Source organism: Nicotiana tomentosiformis, chromosome 8, assembly GCF_000390325.3.
Source record: "Nicotiana tomentosiformis chromosome 8, ASM39032v3, whole genome shotgun sequence".
Lineage (NCBI taxonomy): Eukaryota > Viridiplantae > Streptophyta > Magnoliopsida > Solanales > Solanaceae > Nicotiana > Nicotiana tomentosiformis.
The window spans coordinates 124,746,234-124,755,432 of record NC_090819.1 but is presented as its reverse complement, the minus strand read 5'-3'; the positions used below and the strand labels follow the sequence as shown (position 1 = coordinate 124,755,432).

At 36.1% G+C, this 9,199-nt stretch overlaps 1 protein-coding gene and 2 non-coding genes across 3 annotated transcripts; all 3 read left to right on the top strand.

The window, feature by feature from the left end:
• Positions 1 to 2,095: 2,095 nt before the first annotated feature.
• LOC104115593 (methylsterol monooxygenase 1-1-like) lies at positions 2,096 to 6,333 on the top strand. Its single transcript, XM_009626263.4, has 5 exons — positions 2,096 to 2,604; positions 3,247 to 3,569; positions 5,015 to 5,162; positions 5,252 to 5,284; positions 5,914 to 6,333. The coding sequence occupies exons 1-5, from the start codon at positions 2,275 to 2,277 to the stop codon at positions 5,980 to 5,982; spliced, it is 903 nt and encodes a 300-aa protein (XP_009624558.1). The 5' UTR covers positions 2,096 to 2,274; the 3' UTR covers positions 5,983 to 6,333.
• Positions 6,334 to 7,459: 1,126 nt separating this feature from the next.
• Positions 7,460 to 7,532, top strand: TRNAK-CUU (transfer RNA lysine (anticodon CUU)). Its single transcript has one exon. It is a non-coding gene; the product is annotated as a tRNA-Lys (tRNA).
• A 945-nt stretch (positions 7,533 to 8,477) lies between these two features.
• TRNAK-CUU (transfer RNA lysine (anticodon CUU)) lies at positions 8,478 to 8,550 on the top strand. Its single transcript has one exon. It is a non-coding gene; the product is annotated as a tRNA-Lys (tRNA).
• Positions 8,551 to 9,199: the final 649 nt, after the last annotated feature.

Genomic DNA, 9,199 nt, shown 5'->3' with positions numbered 1-9,199 from the left:
ACCTCAAGGGCCTGCCTGGATGACTCAAAAGAGTGTCTTAGGCATCCATACGAGTTAGGGAACTCTATGGATGGCGCAATGCCTTCGGCTAGCGTTGGGCACCAAATGGGCACTAGAGGCTCGATGTGTGGGACGACCTGCCCCCCAGGCTACCGAAATGTTGGAAGGAGACCTCTGTGCCGATTGGATACTTGATGCACCTATCTTAGGGTCATCATGTGTCGACTTGTGAACATAGCTTGGGTTCAACCATGCGAACAAGGGTCCGTTAGCCTAAACGTGCAGTTGTGGGGCGACACTGCACTATTCGGGATGGAAGTGTGTCGTGAGGGCAATGTGTAGGCATGGTACGAAAGACGCGCATGACAAATGGCCAAGGACTAAAGGTTGCCTTACTCGGGCAAGGCGCAAGCCGGGTGCGGATGCACGAGTCGAGTGTCAAGCTTGAGGATTGGGCTGTGCACGCGAAAGCGATGCTCAGTCTTAGGCGAATGACAAGACATGTCCTTAGCCAACCCCCAGGGCGCGCATGGATTGTGATCCTAAGACGAGAAGCGCCACGACATGTCGAGGCCAGGTGCCTAGACATCCTACGGGCGGCACAATTGGAGCATGGCTTCCATGCAGTCTTCACCACAGGCACATGATCGTGCTTGAAAACCTGAGAAATGATGAAGGTTGGCATGCAGCGAGGGGAACTGCAGGCGCCGCACGGGCAATTCGGTGCCGCTGGCAAGCGTAAGGAAACATGCTCGTGACAATAAGCTCTATTGCTCTTGCTTCCCTCCATTAACGTGTCCATTCTATCTCCTTGAAGATGAAGAAAAAAGAAAAAAATTAAATAATAACAACATCCAAGCTTGCTAGATAAGGTTGATTTATCTTACTTCCTAATTGAGGTTCGCCAAAAGCTTTACTATAAATATTCAATGAAATTAAAAGTTTAATCACATATTAATTGTGCTTAAAAATACTTAAATTGATTAGCTAAACACAGATTGAAAAGTACTTTTAAAAAATATTTCTAAAATAAAATTATTTTTAAAAGCTTGATCAAATATATATTATAATTGAAATAGGAGGTGTGTCATACAAAAAATCTCTAATTTTACTTCAAGCTGTAAGCCTGCAACTAGGGGTGTCAAAGAATATTTAAAAGTTGACTAAACCGAACGAATTGTACCGTACCGATAATTAGGGTAGGTTTCTTATTTTATGAAAATAAATCAAAAAATATTGAATTGTACCGAATAAATTTATATGGGAAAATATATATTTATATATTAAGTTTAAAACTAATAAAGTATTAAATTTTTCCTTAGACCTTGGAATTATGAAAACGATTACTACAAGCCAACAATTAATTAAACTTAAAATTCTAATTTCCAAACCTATTATACTACTCCTATTAAAATTAAATTATTTCCAGCATATTCACTAGCAAGACACAAGGTATTCTAGCGGTTATGAGTAGCAAACTATAATGTATTGAATATGTTTCCTTTCGTATGATTGTGATTTAAATTTATATTTTTGAATATTTAATCTTCTATAAATTTTATTCTTGAGTCCAACTTACTTAATATCTTTCCACTCGTGTGATTTATATTTTATTTGTCTTTACTTAGTTTTTTTACGCTGGTGTAGAATAGTTGATGGATCTATACTCTGGTCATCTATCATGTTTTCTTAATTGATCACCCTTTAAATAGTAAAAATATCTAAAAAAATTACTAAGTCTTATAAAAACATATGTTATTATATTATGCTTATATTAGTGACTTTTAAATGACTTTTTAAAAAATAACAAAAATTAATCGAATAGTATCGATATCGAAGAGAAACCGACATAATTGGTATAATTCAAAAAATTTAGTTTTGATTATATATAATATAATAGCCGAAAAATTAATATGATATAAATTTTATAAAATAATCGGCCGATCCGAACCATTGAGGCACTGAACTTCAACCCCTCCATCGATCAAAATAAATTAAAATAAAATAAAAATTGCACCCCTTACTTTTTCAATTTGTCCTATTTGCCCCGCCAGATGTGATTCCATAAACTCATCAAGAATATAAGGGACCAACTGAACCAGAACCCAACAAAAACCTTATAAAAATATATTGACCTGTCTTCTTTCTAGCTAGCTTCTATACACTTGTTCTATTCTAAATCTCCATCTCTCTTTCTCCCTCTTCCTCCATAGCCAATTTCCAAGATTCCATTACAGTTCTACTCAAACCCCATTTCACTACAAACCCTTTTCAATGTTGCCCTTTAAAACAATCCAAGAGGCAGAATCTGCCATTGGAAGATCCCTTACAACTCTAGAGACAATTTGGTTCAATTACTCTGCAACCAAATCTGATTACTATCTTTACTGCCACAATATCCTTTTTCTCTTCCTAATCTTCTCTTGTGTCCCTCTTTATTACCTTTTCCTTGAACTTTTCTTCAGAAACTCTATTCAGTCTTACAAAATTCAACCAAAAGTCAATCTTTCACTCTCTGAGGTGTTCAATTGTTATAAGTCTGTTATGCGTATGTTCATCCTTGTTGTGGGTCCCCTTCAGCTTGTTTCTTACCCCTCTGTTAAGGTAACTTTCTCCATTTTTCTTTACTTTATTTCATAGTTCTGCTAAAAAAGATGTCTTTTTTGCAATGTATTTGATGGGGTTTTGTTGAAACTGAAAAGGGCAATTTTTTTTAAATCTTTGGATCAATGATTTCAGATTGAGATACCCTTTTTTATCTTGCCTATTCGACCCATAAAATTTGTTGTGAATTGTAGCAATGTGTTTGATTGAGTTGTTAGTAGGAAAAAAAGAAGATAATCTTTAGTGTTAGAGAGTACTCATAATATTGCTAAGTATAGGAATACCAACAAGGGTTGTGGTGGAGTGTTAAGTACTCTTGTCCTTAATTAGATGTATCGTGTTCGAGTCCCTAGGTATGGAGTCGCCTTTGTTAGGAAGCACTTTACCCCAATGTGTGACTTCCCGGCGCGAATCCAGATTTAGTCGTGCCCAACGTGGTTACCGGACACCGGGTGGGAAATCAAAAAAAAGTATAAGGAATGAAATAGGTCTAAATAGAAAGAATCTCTAGTGTTGTTGTTGGTTGATTGAGTTTTCAGTATTGAAAGTCGTGGTTTTGCCTTAATTTTAGATCAAGGTTGTGAAATTGAGATACTCATTATGATCCTTTTTTTTGTGTGTGTGTGAATTGTGGCAATGTAGATGGTTGGGATTAGAACAAGCTTGCCCTTGCCATCGTTATGGGAAATTTTGTTGCAGTTGGGCACATATTTTATAGTGGAGGACTATTTTAACTATTGGATCCATAGGTTCTTGCATTGTAAATGGGGCTATGAAAAGATTCACAAGGTTCACCATGAATACACAGCTCCAATAGGCTTTGCAGCGCCGTATGCGCATTGGCTAGAGATTTTGATCCTTGGGATCCCCTCAGCTATTGGGCCCGCTATTGCGCCTGGTCATATGGTTACGTTCTGGTTGTGGATCGCATTGAGACAGATTGAAGCTATTGAGACTCACAGTGGGTATGCACGCATGCGCTTTTGCTTTTGATTATTCTCATTGTGGTAGTAGTAAAAAGTTGCTTTTTTGGTGATTAAGTGTGTGATTATCTTCTATGATAATTTGACCAAATCATGTGTTAACAGTAACAATTACTATCACTTTATTCTTTTTCTCTTCACTGTTTGCTTTTGTGATCTCTGGATGAATTTGTATGCAGTGAATGGAATTGGATGAGATCTCTTTTTAAGTCAAAATAGTAGCTTTTTACACCATGGAAGGATTAAAGTTGTTTTCGTTTTGTTCTTTTCTTTCTCTGTTTCTAAATTTCCATGTAGGTCCTTTCCCTTTTTCTTTTTCTTTTTCCCCCTTGTCCTCTTTTCTATTTTCTATTGCTTTTGGTGGATGGGGATGGTAATGTTTGTGTTAAAATTAAGCTAAAGAGTGAGCTGCATCATGGACATGTAAAGTGGTGTTTTTAGCATCTGATTTTACTGTTAACATGTTCTTGCATGTAAATAAAATGCAAACCGTCAGAGAGTCAAGATGTCAGTAACTTCTCTGCTTTTTGGATTATCTTTATATTATATGATAAAATTAAGAAGAGTTAACCATGAGGTCTCAGGTTTAAATCCTACGGGAAGTATTAATAACTTGGTATTGAACTTGAAGAAGTTGATAACGGAATCTGTACAAACAAATGCTTAATTAAGATAGAAAGAGTACCGGTTTCTTAGTCATGGCAGATGCATGTGAATATATGTATATATTGCAGCATGCACCTTCTTTCCCCCCTTGACATTACAAGAGAAGTATTGCCCAACTGGGGATTATTGAAGTGTGTATCCATCTCATCTAAAAGCTTAAGCTTTTAGAGAGAACACACTTTTATTTATTTAGTCGCAGCATCTCAAAAGTTAAAAAAGAAGCTGAAATAATGCATTATTCGTTGAAACTAAATACTGGAGACTATTGACAGAAATAGTATGGGCTGAGAAGCGGCAGAGACACCTCGTTCTTGAGAAATGTCTGTTGTGAATGTGATAAATTTTGAGCATCTCAGAATTCAAAATATGAAAAATGGCATAGTTTAGCATCATACTTATGTTTAATCATTCATGTACATAGATCCGGTTAGGAGTAGCAGATGAATTATTGCTAATCCTGTTTCCTGGGATCAATTCTTTTTGTATTAGCTTGTTTATATATGTTTAGAAGATTATTTCTCTTTGACTCCTGGTATTGGGAAATTGGTGTACTCAATCTTACACACCTGAGTGATCGATTAGAACTGAGAATTAGTACCTTTAATTGCTCAGTTTAGCTGTACATCGTTGAATCTTTTGCTGGCAACATTACTTATGTTTTATGCAGAGAATTCTTTTGTATTGCTCCCTACTTCACGCATGAGTAAGTATGGTGATTGGAGCATGTTTTAACCGATCTATTTTCATCATTCTTAATACAGATATGACCTTCCTTGGACTATCACAAAGTATATACCTTTTTATGGTGGACCGGATTACCATGACTACCATCACTACGTTGGGGGCCAAAGCCAGAGTAATTTTGCTTCAGTTTTCACCTACTGCGATTACATTTATGGAACTGATAAGGTGATTTCAGTGCTGTGGATATTTTATTATCGGGTACGAGATCCTTTGTAACCACACAAATTCTTATGTGTACTGTTTCTTTATCACAGGGCTATCGCTATCAAAAGAAGGTCCTCCAGCAGGTAATGCTACTGTGACTACTTTCCATTTGGTAGTTTTAAACAAAAAGAACTGCATTCTTGGGTATTAAAAATTTCAATGGAGTTTGATATCTTTCATCATATAAACACCATAAGGCTATCCAAATAAATGGTTATTACTTGTGGTAATGAAACTAATAACAACAACAATAATAACCCAGTATAATCCGACAAGTGGGGTTTGGGGAGGGTAGTATGTACGCAGACCTTACCCCTTTCGTGGTGGGTAGAGAGGTTTCCGATAGACACTCGGCTCAAGAAGATGAAATGAGACAATATAACAGTAAAGAAACAGAGGCCAGAAAGATAGTACCAGCAAGTCGCAGAAAAATAAATGGAAAAAAGCAATATCAATAACCATTAACAATGGCAAGGTACTAGGAAACCGGAGCGGAAAAATAGTATGAACACAATATGTACCACTAGCATTATAAGACAAGACACTATCAGACTAGCCTTACACTCAGTACGGAGTAGAAACTACCTAATAAGTCGTACCATATGGTTAATAAAGTGGATGAAACTGTAGGTCGTAGTGTTTAATTTAAAATCTGTGTTTATTTGCCAATTGATTTATGCCTTTTCAGCTGATAATGTTGTTGTTTCCCCAGTTAAAGGGAGCTTCAAATGTCAATTGTGAACAAAATGGAGTTTCAGCAAAAGATTGCAAAGATGACTAATTCTAGAATGGACTTAGCCTGGTAAACTCTTTGAAGCATCATTTGTTTTAGGTTGTCTACATCTGTTGTTCAGAATGTGTTAATGTAGGAAGTTTTCATGGTGCCTTTGAGTAACAACCTCTTTGTAGTCTTTTGGGGAGTGTTTTGACCCCAAACTTTGTTTCGTTTGCCAAACATGTTAAAGTTTGATTAGTATAGAACTGCAGATAGTATTAGTGGATCTTTCTTAAAATTGTGAAATGAATTTTAGCTGTAGCTTGAGTTGATGAACTTAGAATACTGTTGCGTCAACAGATATAGGGTTGATTTTTCTTGACGTTTAATGTAGAGTGGATTTGTTTTCTGCTAAAAGTATCCATGAATACAACAACTCAATGAACATAGTGAAGTAGGGTTTAGGGAGGGTAATGTGTATGCAGATATCCCTACCTTACCTTGTGAAGGTAGAGAGGCTGTTTGTGATAGACATTCATCTGAAGGAAAGATGCGAAAAGGAAGCAGTAACAACAAGAAGGTAAGATGATAAGACAATCAAAGATGAAAGAAACAACAAGTAGTTGTAAAATCGAAGAATAAGAAAATATGAGAATAATACTAATACTACTGGTATATACAAATGATATGCTTACTAAGCTTTTACCCTAATTCTCAACCTTCACGTTTTTCTATCAATGGTATGTCCTCTGAAAACTGAAGAAGTGCCACATTTTACACTTAAGTCTATAACCGTACCAAATAACCAGTTTAAGCGTACTTTGATTCCATGGGTATAGTACTGATACTACTTCTGGCTTTGTCGTAATTGAACTCTACACTATGTCTATCTCACCCAAAATTGGACTCAACTTGAGTCTGATGGTTGTAATTTGTAAAAATCAGCCAGAATATTGTTATGAAAATATATTGCACCTATATAGAAAAGTTGTAAACACTATCATATTACATCCTAAAAAAGAAAAAAGAGTAACATCTCATTTTCTCAATACCAGAAAATATGCCCTCCATCCTCTTCAGGTGTCCAAATGGTTTTAATAGTTGTTTTGTGAAGTTAGCATCCCTATTCTAAGGTTACTTAGTACATATGCAATGAGTTACTAATAGTAGTATTTTTTATCAAACATTCTATATCACTAATAGTAGTATTTTTTTATCAAACATTCTATATCAGAATTAGATTTCCCCCTCGTTTTCGCTCTCCTTGTTTTAATTAAAATCATGTAGCTAAGATACTAAGAGCTCTACCTTAGAATCGATGTCAATTCGACCCTCTTTTGGGTGATAATGGTCCTTAATTCCTAGAAGTTAGAAGTAAGTAAATGATAAGTATTTGACTAGTTAAAAATAAATACCAGCAAGATTTGCAATTTATGCCCAGAGCGAGCCAGCGAGGTTAAACAATAAGCGCAATTTGATAGTCAACTTTGCATTTTTAGCCTCCACCAAACAATTGGAGTTATTCAATCGGCTGAAGCAAGAAGCCCGTCTAGCTCAGCTGGTAGAGCGCAAGGCTCTTAACCTTGTGGTCGTGGGTTCGAGCCCCACGGTGGGCGTATTTCTTTTTCCTAATGGGCCAATCTGATTCCCATATGAAACAAGTGCAAAATTTATTTATAGCCACTCGGGCCAAACTTATAATACCCGTTAGCCCAAAATTACAATATATATTTTATAGCCCAAAAGTAATTCTAATGGCAAGCGACCGAATTATACATCTGACCCACAAGCACCTGCATAGTTGTATCCCCAGCTTTAGCCTCCTTAAGAGTGTCTTGAAACCACCGCTTAACGCACTCCCCTGCTATGTCGGCAAGCGGATGTCGCCGTTGTTCAGCCAAAGACTTGGAATTAGAGTTTGAACTCTCTTCCTCCATATTTGATTTTATCTTGAGTCATTGCTCCGACAACTCCTTTTGACTTTGGTGTCTCCGGGGATGAAATTGATGGCCTAATCCTTGATGTGGATTTGACTTGATGAGATGTTGCACGATGGAGTTTGTTAGAGCTGAAGATTCTTGCAAATCCTTGAGGAAGGGATTCACCCGCTAAAGTAACGTTTATGATCTTGATGAGGGATGTTTTATTTTCCTTTGTTTTTCATAAAGGATCCTAGAAATCTTTTACCTTATAACCTCTTTCTTTCATGTGTATTATTAAGGAACAATTGTAGTTTGGTTTAGAGCAAATATCTGGTATACAATTTTAAATAATTTAATTTCAGGCGTATATATTTACATGGATAGTTACGTATTTCTTTCGGTGAAAATAGATTTGAATATTGGTATATTACAAAATATATACAAAATAGACTGTCACTATACAAAATAGACCGTCACTATACAATTTATATACAATATATTGTCACTATACAAAATAAATACCAGCAATATTTGCAATTTATTCCTAGAGGTTAAACAATAAGCGCAATTTGATAGTAAACTTTGCGATTTTTACTCTCCACCAAACAAGTGAGTGTACTCAATTGGCTGAAACAAGAAGCCCGTCTAGCTCAGTTGGTAGAGCGCAAGGCTCTTAACCTTGTGGTCGTGGGTTCGAACCCCACGGTGGGCGTTTGCGTTTTTCTTTTTCCTCAATTTTTTTCCTAATGGGCCAATCTGATTCCTATATGAAATAACCAATACAAGCCCTCAAGACTATTGGGCCAGACAAATAGCCCAAACAGAAAGTCTCTCCCAATATGAACTTTGCATGTTTACTTTTCCTAACCGATATACATAATTATGCACTGATTATACATATATTATATATTTGGAGGCTATTTTTAGTTTAAGTGGTTAGGTGAGTGACTATTTTTACATATAATTTTTTTGTTGTGTATGAATTGAAAGATACATACAAATACAAGCCACAAACAATTCTTGGTTTTTCCTATTTGTTTGAATTAAAGAGTGTTTGATGTAGACTTGATCTAATTATTCGTAAACCAAGTACAAGTATGGGGCAATTGTATTATTGAATTTTGTGTCGTCCTTTCCCATAGTAAGTGAGTAATAATAGTAACCAATTATATAAGAGAGTGGGTTGGGTTGGGTAGTGACGCAGGTTGCTAATAAAGGAGCAGACAAAATCAGCTCCAAATTTATTTTTGTTAGACCAATGGGTGAAGAGTTATGACTTATTTTCAATTTCAGGTTCCATCATCAATCACACCCTATTTTCACCTGCTTTTGCCATTCCATTTATGCACCTAAAACGGTAC